Genomic DNA, 17,333 nt, shown 5'->3' with positions numbered 1-17,333 from the left:
TTGTCACCAATAGCGTTGTAAAGATGCCTGCACGTATGTGCTCTCTTTCAGTGTGGTTTGAGATGATGAGGTTGTTGCAAGCTTTAAAGTACTGCATTTGATGACACCCATTGAAACATGTTATCTGATTTGTCTCCGTTAACTTTTCTTTCTCCACAGACAACAGCCAGGTTTCAGTGCCGTTAAACAACAGCCGAGAACACGAGCCCCCGCATATAACAATCAAGGATGACAGTCAGAAAGCGTCATACCATCAGGAGTCGTCACCCACAGGAGTGGCCACATAATGAGTATTTGTAGTCATTTGCCAGTAGACAGCACCTAATCATTATGAACATGGTTATCTTCCCCTTACCATTCATCCATGTACACTAGATGCCAGTGACTGTCTGCTGGAAATGATTTTAACTCTTACATGATTAAAGTCCTGCTGTACAACACAAATAGCCAGGCTTTAAGGCATGCTCATGAATATGCTGATTATGGCCGAGGTAGACCAATCAGAGTGGGGTTTGTGTTCAGGATAACAACTATTTGTTAATGTTTGTTTTAATACATGAAGGCACCTCAAGTTCGATATGAAAGAAAGCTGTATTGAAATGGATTAACCATGTAGTGTTGTGCAGAGGTGTAACGTTCTGGAAACAATGGTTGAATGTTAAAAGCCAAATCTAGATGCTTATCCAGGATTCTTGAGAAATAGCCAGTCCAAGGCTAGAACAGCTGCAGATGATTGTAAGAGAGGACTTCATTCAGATTGGAGACATGCAGAAACCCCTCCTCACTAAGTTGTTTTCAAAACTCTGCTGCTGTATCATTATTAATTAGACTTCATAATCAACTCCCATGGATATGTTTTTTGATACCGACTCTCGTCTATTTTTGTATTTTCTGTGGCAAGATTTTTGAACCCTAATCTTTCTTACACCGTAAAAACCCTGCACTGTTTTAAAGTGGCCATGGTGTTCATGATCCAGTCTCAAAACTACACATTTCAATTTTTGGTTCTCCAATGCCTGGATGAAATATGATTGAATAAGATCAGGATTTATCGTCTGTCTTGAAAGATGTACATGTGGAATAGCTGTCGATCAATCACTCAATCAGTTGGTCAGCATCTCTTCCTTAGGAGCAAGCATTTTTCCAATTTGGTTTACTCGCAGCAGTGTTTCTTAATTATTTATTTTAGATATTAATTATCCATAGGTAGTAAATGTCATATTTTAGGTTTTTATATTTCTGTACATGATGTATGATAACATATCAGTTATTTCAGAGAAGTCCCTTAATGTCCAAATTGAAAAAAAAAGGAATTAATTTTGTAAGCCAATTATTACAGGATAGTTGGTAGAGATTCAGTTACAGGAGGTACTGAATAAATTATTGTGCTGGACAAAGATAGATCTAATCCTGTACTTAAGAGGTCAGTACACATATAGTGTACAAATAGTAATACTAATAATTATATGTACACATCCATATACAGTACTCCAAATGAAACCACTTCCAAATTTCAAAACTGGAATTTGATCACCCAGGAAAGGGTGTTTCAAATCGATTTGTACAGCTTTGTCGAAACTATTTGTGTAGCAACCGCATAATCATTCATCCATTGAGGTCATCTGCAGTTATAATTGAAATGATAATATTTATGTACTGTGAAAAATGGTAACTTTATCATCGGTTATTTATACACCTTACATCGTTACAGAATGATGTATCAGTGCCATTTCTGCTTGCATGTACATTGCATACTTATATACATGTATGTACATTGAATGTCCATTTCTACTTAGTGGTTTCCTGACTTAGAAGCAAAACATGGCCTCATGATTGCTGCACCAGCTTGCCCTTGATTTATACTGCATCAAATAAATTATCCATATCACATATGTAATATCAAAAAATCATATTTTAACTGTAACATGTATTGAAACAGTCAGAGAAGTTTTGTCTGACTTCTTTGAAAGTTTTCATAATATTTGCTGATCATACACTGTCACTCACTTTTTTTGAGCTAGAGGGGTGAGGGCAGAGAGGTGAAGCAGATGGTATGTTGGAGGTGAAGCAGATGGTATGTTGGAGGTGGAGTAGATGGCTTGTTGGAAGTGTAGCAGATGGTATGTCCAAAAAGCTTGACTAACTAAAGGGCATAACATCTGTATAAGGTTGGGTGGATCTTTTCACCAAGACAAGTTGGCAAAGCAGTTTGCAAGTCCTGTGCAGAAGTTGACCATTGATTTATCCTAATGCTTATAAAATTTTGGACAGATATTAGTAGTGTTGAAAGTAGAATATTACATTTCTTTACCAGCCTTTTGGAAAACTAAACATTTGAGTATGTTGTTCATTAGATGGTGTAACCATGTGAGGAAAAAGAACCTCAATATTCCTGCTAGAATTACATGTATATTGGCTAAAATGAGGAGACCAGGTGTCCCTAATTTTAAAAGAAATAGGGTAGTGGTAAACTGATGGCAAGCAGACAGTTTCCTGGAAATACCAGGCTTCCATGCTTTAGTAGTTTTAAAACTGCCTTCAGTGATTTTTTTTTTTGAAAATAATTTTTGGAATGATGTTTGAATTACTCATTGTGTGGCAGTAGTTGTACTCCACTGACAGTTAAAAAAAAATTGCAGTACGTGTGAAGATTATTAACATAAGAAATTGATAATAATCACGTTTAGTTTTTGGTGACACTTGAATGAAGAATCCGGACAGGTGTTAAGAAAAATTTTTAACTATTGGTTTAAAGACTGGTCTATAACTGAACCATTCCAGATTGAAGTTTGTTGAATAATATGGTGTAATAATAACAAAGTCTAGTACATAGTTAAGTGGTGGTGAGGCTTTTGGTATGGCGTGTGAGATTACGTGTCCATTGTTAGGCAAATGTCAAAATGATCTGATTGTCCATTTCAAATTTTATCCCATGACAAGTCCTGTTTTTTTTTTCAGTAATCGGGTATATTTTGAATTAAACTAATGGATTGTGTATTTGATGCTTGTGTCAGTATGATAATGATAAATAATTTTCATCATGCCGAGTGGTCGAGGGTATATCTGTTTAAATCGAGACAAAATGTTGCTATACTGCCATTGTATTGCTTATAGTTTCCAGTGATAAGCTAGTAGTCACCCTATCACGGGACATACAGTCATCTTTGGCTTAAGTCCCAATGTATCGTAGGCTTGTCTCCAGTGGTTGGAATTAAGCTGGCTTAAAGTGTCAGGTACATTTTATACCGAGTGTATGCTTTACTGTGTCGTACGGAGGCCTTTGAGGACATAAATGCCACATTTTGGTAGACCACACCCAGGAAGTACCATCGGCCATTGTCCAATTTGAGGTCTGTCTAATTTTATGGAACTTCAAGAAGGTGACCAGGTAGTCACAAAGGGAAGTAGGCCGCAAACATTGACTTAACCCCTTGCCAATTGTTACCTGGCGGTCTCTTACTGAATGCCTAAAGCTTCGCTAGGGTAGCCACCACGTGTTTGCCGCAGTGTATTGACTGCTCAGTATGTCTTCTCGATGTTCATAGCGAGGAAGGTTTGTTGTGAATGTACATGCATCTACTCTGAAATAAGCCCTTGCTTTGTTTTCCTGACAAAAGAATGTCTATTTTATTTCCCTCACACCCATATCCCCAAAAGGGCCTTACCAAATCGAGAGTCCGATGACTTTGTTTTTATACGTGTTGAATTGTACTAAGCTTTTTATATGAAGGTATTAATACCGTATTCCACAGAATTTAGTATATAAAATATGTACGTGTACGTCACTTGATGTGTCATCTTTATGTATTCATTCTAAGTGTGATATCTGTCGACTGTATTCCGAGGCTCACAAAGCCCCTGTCTATATATTCAATTCATATATATACGTATATATAATTATCCTGGTAATACCCCTGCCTGTGTTTGTCAACGCTTTACGCGCTGTGAGACGTGCCTGGCTTCTCCTTGTATTTGTATATTTTGTGTTACGATTTGTCTTCGGATCCATGTTTGTTGTTGGCACGTGGTTACGTATGCGTGTATATCAGTATAGTTACGCTTCAGTAATGTATGCCGAATAAGGTATGAATATTTAAAGGGTTCTGCAAATAAAGAACTGCGAATGGAAAAGAAGGCTTTCGTTTTATTTAAGTACTCATTTATGTGTGCCTGTGAGCAAATTTACGGGATAGAAGGGATTTGAATAAAAGTTCGTGCAGTAGTTGGCCTTGAGCTAAGTACCAGTATACTGTGGTGATTGGAATTTGGGAGTTTTTTTTAAAACGATTCTTCACCGTTAACAGATTTAACAAAACTACACAACATTGTCCCTTCGTCTGTAGTGCGGGTAAGTGAACAGTGAACTGTGACAGAGGATTGCGCTCTTGAGGTTGTATTACGTCAAACATAACGACATCGCCGGAAGTTTGTTCCTGATGTCCAAGCGACACCGGCGTTTCATTGATTCATTCAAATACCGCTACATGAATACTGGTTTGAATGATTGAAAACTATGTTATTTGGTTTGGTGAATATATAACATTATCACCTTAAGTTAGAGAACGGGTTTCGGGACACCGCTGAATACAGTGCATAGAGGGTTACCAGTTATTTGCCTTCTTCTTTCAGAGGCATTTAGGAATTGGGATGGTATAGATTGACAGAGGCATTACTTATGGATAACAACTCCTGGATTTATTGTGTTGGTGACCTTTCGATGTAGGTTCTTACATCATATGGTTTGATAACGATGTAAGAACCTACATCGAAACGTCAACACAATAAATGCAGGAGTTGCTATCCATAAGTAATGCCTGTCAGTTATTTGCCTTGCTCATTGTTAGCCAAATGTGAAAACGATGTGATCCAAATATAACTGATCAAATTATCACCGACACTAGATTTACTGACTCAGCAGTTGCTTGGAATTGAGCATATTCTACAGTTCTACGACTCTAAGCATTCAATTAATTGTAAACATTCCTCGATGTACGCGTGCTTGCGACTATAGTTCATTTCTTCTAGCGAGTCGTTTATATTCAGCTCTCTGCTGAATCAGTCGTACTCGCTACCAAAATTGCCTTTAGTAAGTGACATAACACATGGATATGTTGGAAGTCTATATTATTGCATGGAAAATGCAGTTAGAACAATTTTTCTAAATCATCCTGTTAAAAAAAAAGTCCATAAGCTCGGTTTCGACGGCAAGAACCCATTGTCTCGGGTGACGTCATGGTTATTCATAAACCAAAAGTTACCTAAAGTGCTATCGACTTAACTGTAAACCCTGATACTGAAACTGCCATATTTGAAATTGTTCACACGTTTTAGTGTGATATAACTTTAAAGGATGAATTTTATTTTATCTCTTGTAGTATGAGATTTCAAGGCGGTGTGGATTTAGAGATGGATGTTAGGAACTATGTAGCTATGCAGTCTATTCGGAGAGACAGTACTGGTACTGCGAAGAGTTTGTTCTAACTGCTTGGTGGTGCAGCCATTGCTCATTGTCTTCAAGCCGATTGTCCAGCATGCAACTTGCTTTTGAACACTTATGGCGTCAATGAGTTCTTGGTGTCGAAACTAATCATATGGAATTTAACATTACGAATTCGAAAAATTATTTTAACTGCATTTTCCTTGTAATAATATGTAGATCAACATGTCCTTGTGTAGAGCTTGGGTTGTTACGTGACAATGGCTAAAGGCAAGTTTGGTAGCGGCTATGACATTGTACAGACAGCTGAATATATGTGACTCTCCGAAAGAAATAAACTATAGTTGAACACAGTTTTCCTACAGCTGGTGATTGTGAGGCACCGACTGATGCCGTCAGTTGCAGTCGACGTACTCGCACGGAAACTGAATCTGGTCAAACACCGATGGATGCTCACGAGTTTTCTCGAACTTTTCGACATACGCGTAGGCCGACTTCATTGAGTTGCTTAGGATGGGAAGTCAACCTGCACATGGCTTAAAAAACTAAGGGGAAAGTCCATCAACTTCATTCACAGAAAAAGTTAAGGATCACCAAACGCCTAGAAAAACAATCGTTTTGCAATACGTGTCCTCTACCGGTTTTGAGCCGTCGGAAGAATAGCTATGTCAAAGTCTACAACAAAAGAAAAACCGCCGTGATATTGTTGCAAATAAACGAAATGGATCAGTATCAGAATTTGGTCAGAAACCTATCTCTGCCTCTTTTCCTTTTCTTGGTCTTGTGATAGACAGTTACTAGGAGAACTGGCGTAGCATTAAATCACTATTTTTGCCAGACAGTGCTAACATGAAAGCTTAGATCAAACACTTTCTGTGGGCTGATATGTTGGACACGAACTACTTGTAACTGATTGTCTTGCTGCGCGCTTTACAGTGAGGCGTTGGTAATGATTTAGTCTAGAAAATCCCATCTCCTCACGATTGAATTAAAACCATAACACAGTAGAATTAAAAAATTAAACGGGACTTATCTGTAAGATGAAGTTGTCTAGCTTCCATTCTAAATCAGTGTTGTGAACCCGGAATTCCTGATCAGCTTTGACATTCTCAGTGCCAGGAACATGGTTAACCAGATCTTAACCAGATCCTGTGCTGAATACACCAATCCAAAACTCAAAACAAAGGGTCCATTGGCCACAATTGCCTATATTACCGGTTGTGCCCCCCCTCCTCCCCACCCTTTTTTGAAGGCATAAGGAAAGATTATCGCATCAGGATGTGTCTCTCAAACAAGGTTAAAGCTTGATTCAATATTCTTACACCACCACCGAAGTTCAGCTTTACCCCAATCGGACAGTGACATTTTTTGATCAAAATCCCAGTTACATTCCTTTAAATGAGTGGTTTATCTCTGTACAGTTGTCGATAGTGTAATGGTTTGTACCTAACACCTGGAAAACTTGATACTAAGATTCCCACTACCGTCGCCACTTTTCGGATAGTGGGAGAAGGACAATCAAGTAAATGCCGACGTTTACATTTCAAGTGTTCTTCTTTCTCTGATGTTAGAACGACTGACATTTTTGTGTGAATTTACTATGAAGTCTAAATATGGAGTAATCTGTGTTGGCGTGAGAACAGACTTGCGGGGGTGAATAACAAATTCCAAACTAATCAAGTAAAGACACAGTTTCAGTGATATTATCAGCACATTCTTGAAACGAATCACCGTGTAAGTATGAATCATGGGTATAACCTGTTGAGACGTATCCGTTTTGTTTCAAAGTGGGAAAAACTGACTTAAGAAGTTCTGTGAACATGCGTGGACATGAGGCTAGTCCGTTTGGAAGACAGGTGAATTGAAACAGCTCATTTCTCCAAGTAAACTTTAGGTATTTACGATGGTGAGGTGACACACTCACTGGATATTAGGGATCCTTAAAATCGACACTAGCGATATAACAATTCTGCGCCATCAAATTTTAGGCAGAGTGTTGACACTCCACTTTAAAACGATGGTAACTGACATGAGTGTTCAGTGTGTTCAAATTTAAAATAAACCTATAGGTCCCATCCTTTTTAGTTGTAACGAATAAGGGAGATTGCCTACAAATTCACCCTTTTCATGTTGGCATGTTTCAAGCACCCCTTTAGAAAGTAGTTTAGCTATCTCCAAATGAAGGATGGACTCCTTCTTTTCTGTAACCTTGGCTGAGGCTGGAGGGTATTTCTGGTGTGGCATTTCATCAAATTCAATCACAGCACCATTTGCAATGCCTGAAATTTCAGGGTGGGAAGTAAGTCCTGCCCAGGTGTCAAAAGCCTGACGAATACAGCCAGGTTTAAAATTAGCTGTTTTTCCTTCAGCTGGCATTCTTAGGGATGATAAATCATGTACACATACCCTTGTTTATCGTGAAGCAACAGTGGACACTATTTCTTCTCTAGTATCTGTTTGCGTTTGTTGTTGTGGTGTCGCGGCCCTACAAAAAAGGCTTTCTGTCTACCCCTGGTAGATTGAGTCAGACTGGACCCTGTAATCCGACTTCTGTTTCCAACGGGCATCACAGCAATGTTTGCCTTTACCCTGGGCACAAGCATTGTAGCCAGTTCGGTCAGTTTCTTTCGTCTCTTTAACGGTTTGCGGCAAATTAGTCACCGAACAATAACTCAGCTACCAGTCCGGGATTTTCCTCAGGAATCTGGTGCCCGCAATCTATGCAAATAACCGCCGTCGTTCAACTGAAATGTTTCGCATCCCGTCTGTTTATTTGATATTTTCTATACAATATATTGGCAGTTATATAAAGGCGAACAGGGTTACGAGTGTATAGAGCTCACGGTACGATTGCATGAAAATACAGTAGTACATGCTCTATATACCATCTTTACATAAATGTCTATATACATATATGTAGAAAACAAATCAAAAGCGAATGAGCTGAAGGGTGGTAGAGAAAGATCGCAGGTTTCAACCTAAGAATACGTTGGCAGAGGGACTGATGTCCACCACGATTTCTCCACAGTGCTCTATAACACCTAATATGTACAAAGGGAATCTCTTAGATGGCAACACTTTTACCGTGCACAACACAAATTAACTTCCCCCAAGCGGCTGAGAACACATCCTTGGCCATCTAAGATTGTAGGACTTTCGGGGCCTAGGCGGCCTCTGGACCCTCGCCTGTTGTGCTGTGATAGTTGAACCCACTATTATTCTCCACTAGATTCGCCCATAGTTATAGGGACGTCTTGGGTACAAATACCGACGTACTCTTTACCAAGGCAAGGCCTTTTTGCACCCCTTGTCTTCAATGAAATATCGTATGAGGCGTGACCCAACAGCGCCAGTACATTCGTAGCCATGGAAACTACCTTGTTGAAGTTCACTCGAGTTGCGTCTTCATTGCAAATCATCAAAGTATCAGTGAGCTGTGCAACAGCCACTCCCGCTTTCAGCAAAGTATTCTGTATGTTAGAAAGTCGCAGATCAACACGCTTGGCATATGTAAGCGTCATGTCCGATATTCATATACCATGGGTAGTCCGTAAAGGGCGTTCCAAGTCGATAATTGCAAGATCCATTTCCAAAACAACGTTTAACACGATTACGTCTTATGTAAAGATCTCATACTACAAGAGGCGCCGTTAATATGTAAAGATCTCATACTACAAGAGGCGCCGTCTATGATGTTACACATGATATGCTGGTCTGTATAAAAGCTGTCTACAAGATAGACGGTTACACTGAGAAACCAGCGCCATCTATGTTGTTAAATACCATGTCCGAGGTGAGTAGCGTGCCATCGAGGCGGAATGACCTAGGAGCCTCTCACCGATGCGGTCGCCGTGAGTTCGTCCAGCTCGCTCTGGCTCCCTCTCGGAGCGTAAGTTGGAAGGTCTGACCAGCAACCTGCGGATGGTCGTGGGCTTCCTACCATAATGCTGGCCTCCGTCGTATAAGTGAAATATTTTTAAGTACGGAGCAAAACACCAAATAAATAAATAAATAAATAAATAAATAAATAAATGAATGAATACAATAGGGTGGCTTCCATGACCGGGTGATTAATGGCGTTCTAGCGAAGCACAATCACCCAGGAGCATCTGACCAATGTGATCGCTGTGAGTTCAAGTTCAGGTCAGGTTAGTTTCCTCTCTGGTGATGCGTTGGGAGGTTTTCCAGCAACCTACGAATTGTCGTGGGTTTCCCCCGGGCTCTGCCCGTCATAACGCTGCATGACCGCCGTCGTAAAAGTGAAATATTCTTGAGTACGGCGTAAAGCACACCACTCACATAAATAAATGCAAACAGTACATATGTGATGGAGAATCCTTGTTTTTAATGTTTTATTAGATGCAACATTAGTTTGACAACCATTACCTACACTCAAAGCATTAAAGTAGCCCGTTTTAAGGTAATAAAATTTACCAATTTGGAAAGTGACTAGAGCTGTCCACTGACCACGGTATTTGCAACGGCCAGCTCTAAATTAATACTTGCAACCTATCTTACTGGTATTTAATAAACATCGATAAATAACTTTAATACATAAAAAAGCATTACATCAAATAAATATTATATTTTTAACTAGCGTTAAGGATATAAACACATGTGGCTTAATGTATTCAATCATATCATATACATGTATGTATGTACGTGTATCCATAGGATCCAATGAAAACGGATAACGTGTCCTTAAGATACCTCGGTCCCATGTGCACCATTCCGCTTCACTTTAAGCTTACCATGCGTGAACATGCTTGAGCACACCCACACACAATAGAACACAACAGACAGTAAAAAATAATCTGCATCTCAGAACAAGGTGAGACTGATCGGTCCATATGTAATGTCGTTGACAATATGCGCTGTTTATTTCATCTACCGGCTTGTATGAAAGCTTGTAGGCCTATAACAACATCCATAGGTGTTCTACCTTGCGCGTGCAGCTAAATCCGTCGCATATTGTATACAAAAGTTTGTGATGTCCATGTTTCTATATTACATCTTTGTACACAATGTGCCAGATAGTGTTTGTACCCGGAAATTAAAGACTTTATACGAAAGATCGAGGAGTTTACAAAACACTGTGCCTTAGAGATATGTAGAATGTATATGTATGTATACACTGTAGATGCAATATAAACACGCATACTCAATACATAATTACGGTAATCTGGGATTTGGAGTATTGCAAACTGTCTACTGTCAAAATTGGCTGAAACCATTTTTGGGTTTTAAAAATTTTAAAATGCCTTCTATATGACATTAGCTAATTCTAACAGCATGTTGGAACGAATGTGATCTACACAACAGGTTATCTACACAACAGGTTTTGTTGTGTGTCATCTACACAACAGGTTCGTATGGTTGTCATCTACACAACAGGTTTGTATGGATATCATCTGCACAACAGGACAGTATGAGTGCCATCTACACAACAGGTTCGTTTGTGTGTCATCTACACAAAAGGTTTGTATGGATATCATCTGCTCAATAGGATAATATGAGTGTCATCTGCTCAGTAGGATAATATGAGTGTCATCTACACAACAAGCTCGTATGGTTGTCATCTATACAACAGGTTTGTATGGATATCATCTGCACAACAGGACAGTATGAGTGCCATCTACACAACAGGTTCGTTTGTGTGTCATCTACACAAAAGGTTTGTATGGATATCATCTGCTCAATAGGATAATATGAGTGTCATCTGCTCAATAGGATAATATGAGTGTCATCTACACAACAGTCTCGTATGGGTGTCATCTATACAACAGGTTCGTATGGGTGTCATCTACACAACAGGCTCGCATGTGTGTCATCTATACAACAGGTTCGTATGGTTGTCATCTAAACATCTGGTTCGTACGGGTGTCATCTACACAACAGGTTCGTGTGTGTGTGTATTCAACACAACAGGTTCGTATAGGTGTCATCTACACAACAGGTTTGTATGGATATCATTTACACAGCGGGATAGTATGAGTGTTATCTACACAACAGGTTCGTATTGGTGTCATCTACACAACAGGTTCGTATGGGTGTCACCTACACAACATGTTCGTATGTGTGTCATCTTAAGAACAGCTTCGTATGGGTTTCACCCACACAATATGTTCGTATGGTTGTCGCCTACACAACAGTTTCCTATGGGTTTCATGTACACAACAGGTTAGTATGGGTGTGATCTAGACATCTGGTTCGTATGAGTGTCATCTACAGAACTGTTTCGTGTTGGTGTCATCTACCCAACAGGCTCGTATGGGTGTCATCTACACAACAGGTTCGTGTCCGTGTCATCTACACAACAGGCTCGTCTGGATGTCATCTACACAACAGGTTCGTGTCGGTGTCATCTACACATCATGTTCGTATGGGTGCCATATACAAAACAAGCACGCATGGGTCTGATCTGCACACAACAGGCTCACGTCACCAGCTTACAGATGTAGGCAAAGAACCTCCACGGAACAGTTCCTTGACTGACTGACGCCCATTTCACGATATTGACCTCTTGTTGACATCAGTCATCCCAGACATTGCACAACCTCCTATCATAATTCCTGTAGGGTTGTTTGTATTCCATTGTCTGAAGGCATTCCGCAAATTTCAGGTCACACATACACGTGGATCGAGAACATGCGTTCCTGTCTGCAAGAAAAATAATACATCCGGAAATCATTATTTACGGCTTATCATATAAGTTGAAGCTAAGATGTTCTAAAATTGTTTTTACTGCCTGTTTATATAGTTTTATCTTTTTTTATGACAAGTTACTGACAAACTCTCCCACAAGTGACGTAGGTGTAGATATGCTCGCCATCTTGGTGGAAGACCACTGGTGTTCTTTAGATTGAGCAAACGGTCATACGGGCGTCGTCGACCGCTTATTGTCACCAAAGCCTCCCATGCAGTGAGAGCTTTGAGAATCTACAAATTCCCTGTCAAAGGCCGGTTTTGAACTCTCACCTCTTGTGAACCATTGTTTGAACGACGAGAGCCATTAACCGCTAAGCTCTGGTCTAATCTCAGAATCCGGTTTTGAACTCTCACCTCTTGTGAACCATTGTTTGAACGACGAGAGCCATTAACCGCTAAGCTCTGGTCTAATCTCAGAATCTTGTTTTATTAGTGTCACTGGTACTATAGGCGCTGACTTACCTAAGCATTGACATGTATTGTTGGTCGTACAATCATAATCGTAGGTAACAAAATGTGCGCTGAAGACATAACAGGAAACCCGCCCATAGCAGTCATCATGAGCCTTACAGCATCTGGAAAGCAAATGATTAAATGACTGATATTTAAAACTGTCCTGAAGACTTTTGCACTTATACGAAGGTGTTCAGGGTTTACGGGTGGAGGAAAACAGGAGCGCACTTAGTAAACTTAGCGCTGCAACCATTTGGGGTCTCCGTGACAGAGGGGGTTAGCACGCCTGCGCGGCGCAATGTGAGTTCAAGTCCGGCTCATGCTGACTTTCTCTCCGGCCGTACATGGGAAGATCTGTCAGCAAACTGCGGATCGTCGTGGGTTCCCTCCGGGCTTAGCCCGATTTCCTCCCACCATAATGCAGGCCGCCGTCGTAAAGGTGAAATATTCTTGAGTTCGGCATGAAACACCAGACAAACAAATATATAAATAAATAAATATATAAATAAATAAGTCAACCATTTGAGCCAGCGAGGCAACCGAACAGAGCTTCACATGGGGCAATTGACCTTATGGTGTTATAGGCCAACTGCGCTGTAACAATCTTCATTAAGGACGTTAAACAAACCACAGTCACACTTTTATAAACTTCTCATGGGTAAATTCATATAATGCAAACTTTGTCGCCATTAAATTTGGTTATTTTGGCAAATCCATTACTCTTAAGTGTTTTTAACAGAATTTGTTCCCGTTTCAAAGGGACCACTCTGGTTAACTGAAAACGACGCGAGTATATCTTAAATGTTGATGGCATTTATAATCAATTTCAGAGAGATGTTCGCGAAGCTTTCCTCAAAGGTCTCATAGCGAGCTAGCCTTATGTGCGTCATACTCTGAACATTATCTGCACTGATTGATTAAACGCAAAAATTAAAAAAAAAAAAAAACAACAACAAAAAAAAAAAAAAAAAAAACGATAAAACCCCTCTAACATGAAGTACATGTCAGATGACAGACTAGTAAACCCCGTCCAGGAAAAAAGTTTGATTTATATTTTTTTTGTATATTTTTTCAACCGAGCAATGGCATTTTTTCTGACCATACTGTAATCAGTGACGTCACGTGAGGTTTTGGCAACCTATAACACACACTGACGTTTAGATTTCATATAGAGTTATGAATGCACTTGCCGAATAAACGAACCATTTCATATAAATATATGGATCTGACGTCACTGATGATGGGGCCAAACACATCATCGTAGGATGAGATGTTTTACAAGTATTTTACTCATTTGGAGAAAAAACCCTTAAAAATATCGATTTCTTTTGATCAGTATATACTGGTCTTCCACCTGACATATTATGGTGCATCCATTTTACACCGCGACCTTTGCGGCCAAAAAGAGGGATGTTAAAACCGCGGTCTAGATCAACACGCTCTTGATGGCTGCTATCATCCACCATAGACACATACGTCATTTCCGCGTCTGTTTGCCTTTAAATAGCATATTACGTAACAAGTTAACTATACACATCTGCTTACCGGTCCACGCCGTCTACGGGTCTGATTCCCGCCCCGCCGTACCCACAGAAACAGCCGTATCTGTCATACTCGGCACAGCCCCGGTTCGTGTACCGCTGCATCATGTCGCACATCTGGACGATGTTACGGCGATGACGTAGATGACTGCTCAAGGCCAAACTTTGACCCACTGCAATCAGGACATTTAGAAATGTGTTTACACTTTATCAGCATGAAATGTGGTAAATCTGCAGGAAAATTTTAAAATGAGTTCGATATACTTGCGGAATGTAACTCTCCTTATCGACCAACACGAAGTTTGGGGAGAGTTACGGGGAATAACTGCTTCTAATCTTTCGAGTCGACGGTAAGTCACATTTACCGCATCTTCAAAAGCGCATTAACTCTTCCTTAGCGTAAATCGACGTCAAGCGGGTGGTCCCCATAATCAACTAACCTCTTCCGAGTCTCGCTGAACCAAAAACGATCCATGACAACCGCACAAATTCACAAAATAAATACATTTTAGACACTACACCCAATGGATGGCTTACCGTCAACCCGACACATTAGGAGCAGTTATTACCCGTAACTCTCCCAACACTTCGTGTTGACCGATACAAACAGTTACATTCCGCAACTAAATTCGATATACCGACAAAGACATTATAATTTCATTGTTTATATCGTTTATAAGACAAGTTTTTATTTATGCTTGTACATGTATTTATTTTTATTTAATAATTGCATGGCTTTCAGCGCCGTGTAGATTTTTTTTTTACTTATATTTTGCCCCTCAGGTTTATGGGTGGAGGAAACACGAGTGCCCGATGTAATACAACTGCCCTATATACTACCGTCTGCTGCTTCACTGGTCAGGAACTAACCGCCTGTTCCATATAACAGACTACAACATAGGGAGTAAAACCAAAGCAACGACGACAGTGTAGTACTTGGCAAATGGTCACACGTATAACATTATTTTTAACATATTTACATCACTTAGGGTTTTATTCTAACTGTTCATATAATGCATACATAGTTACCTTACACAGAACTAAGTCAAAAATGCTAAAAAAATTAATTGCAGTTCATTAGACTCTCTGGTCTAGAATTACTCAAAATGTTGTGTTGTCATCACATTTAACATACAGTAACATTGAAGTGCTGGCAAGTGACCAGGCCTCGGGGATGCTCAGTCCAGCAGCAGAATCCTGTTTTGTGCAGGAATACAGTATAAGAGTACAGCATATGGAGTAAATCCATGTACGCACGGTAGGGATTACAGTGTGTTAGTTGACATATGGTCACACGTTGTACTGTGGTGAAATCTGGCCAAGTGTCAATTTACCTCAGTTAGGATTTTATTCCAACTGTTCATGTAAATGCATGTAGTAAAGCTTTGAAAAAGCAAACGCCAGCTGCATTAGAGCCCTGTGACGTCACTGAGCGCGAGCCAATAGGCTACCGGGAGACTTACGCTGAAATTGAAGGGCTAGCGTTGGTCTAAGACAAGTTTCTTAAGAACCATAGCTTTATTTAACAGTGTTGGTACATGTAACAAGACAAGAAGGCTCTTCCAAGAGGTCATCACTAGACTAGGGCTGGGTCATATTCATGAAGACCTAAGTATCCCTTAGAGCTAAGTGCACTTCATACCTTTACAACATACGTTGTCTTAACCTAGCTTCGTGCAACTGGTCCCAGGTCTTTCAAAGCCGACTTAGAATTTCCTTCTAAATATTTATTTATTTATTTGATTGATGTTTTACGCCGTACTCAATAATATTTCACTTGTACGACGGCAGCCAGCATTATGGAGGGAGGAAACCGGGCAGAGCCCGGGGGAAACCCACGAGGTTGCTGGCAGACCTTCCCACGTTCGGCCGGAGAGGAAGCCAGCATGAGCTGGACTTGAACTCACAGCGACCGCATTGGTGAGAGGCCTTTGGGTCATTACGAAGCACTAACGCGCTAACCAACTGAGCCACGGAGGCCCCTCTAAATATTGTTTTAATTTTCATTTAATTTATAGGTCGTAACCGTTAGTCCTGCTATCCAGTGCGACTGAAAATTGGGGAAACCAACAAGACAGAAAAAATCTTGCAACTCTTGGATTCGAACTTCTAAGTGATGTAGCACACTTACCCATGTAAGCGAGAGTGAGAATGACAAGAGTGTAAAAGAGAAGACATCCACCTGACTGAAATCTCACCACAGACATCGTGACTAAGGGAAACTGAACCTGGAAAAGAATGAGTCAGCATAAATGTAGAATTCAAGAAGCCTTATGGTGAAGAGAGTGTGTTAAGAAATCTTCAAGATCAACAGAAAGAGCTGTATACATGTAGTTTGAACATCATTGAGTATTGACGTGCATGACCGGTCCGAAACTGGGAAATAAGGATGCCATTAACTATGATATGAGGGAAAGTTGTATATATATAAGAATGTATGTATATATCCTTGGGGTTTTACGTCGTACTTAACAATTTTTCAGTCATCTGACGACGAAGAGTGATTAAGTGTGTGCACATATACTGTATCCTTGTTGTCGCCAAAGGGCTGCCGGCGCTGAATGTTACACATGTTGTAGAGAAAAGTGCAAGTTGCATGTGTTGGTATGGCATTGTGCCACATGAAGTTAGGTTATACATATGTTTGAGGTTGAAGATGACAAATTTACCAGAAAAAGTAGTAAGGAAAATCAATGGGTATTCTGCCAAACACACCAGACATGACACCCCAACCATTCACATTACGCTGACGCCGGGTCAACAAGTCATGTTTCTTTGCCCTGCCCTGCCAGTGCTGAGCGGGGAGGCAGAGGCTGCAGCAAGTACCATATTTAAAGTCTTTAATATGACCTGGCACGGGTTTTATCCCATGTCCCCTGACTGCGAGGTGGACGTTCTAATCATTAGGCCACCGAGGCGGTTGAAAATCTGTATGTGGCAGATTTGGTACATCTTTGTGCATTCTACACCGCGATGACAATGGTCAACTGATGTGTAAATGGTCAGAATGCTATAGGTTTTGCGAGTGGTTGACGAATAAATTGCCACAAATAATTGTGTTATGCATGACATATGATTTCTTCTGTTATTCCAACAAACTACCTTGGTTGATGTAACGTGGTATTTTGCTATAGATAACATAATATTATGTTGGAGTAACACAATCTACGCATCACTTTGTCAAACGTAACAGT

General features: G+C 40.2%; 2 protein-coding genes across 9 annotated transcripts in view; one reads left to right on the top strand and one right to left on the bottom strand.

The window, feature by feature from the left end:
• LOC135468356 (palmitoyltransferase ZDHHC14-like) overlaps positions 1-4,231 on the top strand; it is a 63,064-nt gene extending 58,833 nt beyond the window's left edge. For 3 of the 8 annotated variants that reach the window (XM_064746575.1, XM_064746583.1, XM_064746567.1), the window contains one exon: positions 160-4,230. In XM_064746575.1, the coding sequence (XP_064602645.1) occupies positions 160-287 (128 nt within the window). In that variant the 3' untranslated portion in view covers positions 288-4,230. Of the gene's footprint in view, positions 1-159 lie in introns of all 8 variants that reach the window. The other 5 variants (XM_064746620.1, XM_064746612.1, XM_064746601.1 and 2 more) reach the window with 3 other exon arrangements.
• A 6,457-nt stretch (positions 4,232-10,688) lies between these two features.
• LOC135469497 (basic phospholipase A2 PA-5-like) lies at positions 10,689-16,371 on the bottom strand. Its single transcript, XM_064748055.1, has 4 exons — positions 16,271-16,371; positions 14,144-14,312; positions 12,608-12,720; positions 10,689-12,097 (listed from the first exon to the last, which is right to left on the bottom strand). Exons 1-4 carry the CDS (start codon positions 16,344-16,346, stop codon positions 11,970-11,972), a joined length of 486 nt encoding a protein of 161 aa, XP_064604125.1. The 5' UTR covers positions 16,347-16,371; the 3' UTR covers positions 10,689-11,969.
• Positions 16,372-17,333: the final 962 nt, after the last annotated feature.

This window comes from Liolophura sinensis, chromosome 1, assembly GCF_032854445.1.
Source record: "Liolophura sinensis isolate JHLJ2023 chromosome 1, CUHK_Ljap_v2, whole genome shotgun sequence".
Classification (NCBI taxonomy): domain Eukaryota; kingdom Metazoa; phylum Mollusca; class Polyplacophora; order Chitonida; family Chitonidae; genus Liolophura; species Liolophura sinensis.
The sequence above is the reverse complement of the archived record's forward strand: the minus strand, read 5'-3'. Positions and strand labels throughout refer to the sequence as shown.

What these genes read in the sequence shown, in the direction of transcription:
- LOC135469497 (XM_064748055.1), bottom strand. Translation starts at nt 16,346, where the DNA reads ATGTCTGTGGTGAGATTTCAGTCAGGTGGATGTCTTCTCTTTTACACT. An exon ending in TCTCACTCTCGCTTACATGG is followed by an intron (nt 14,313 to 16,270) that starts GTAAGTGTGCTA and finishes TCCTGATTGCAG; the next exon opens with TGGGTCAAAGTTTGGCCTTG. An exon ending in CAATACATGTCAATGCTTAG is followed by an intron (nt 12,098 to 12,607) that starts GTAAGTCAGCGC and finishes TTTTTCTTGCAG; the next exon opens with ACAGGAACGCATGTTCTCGA.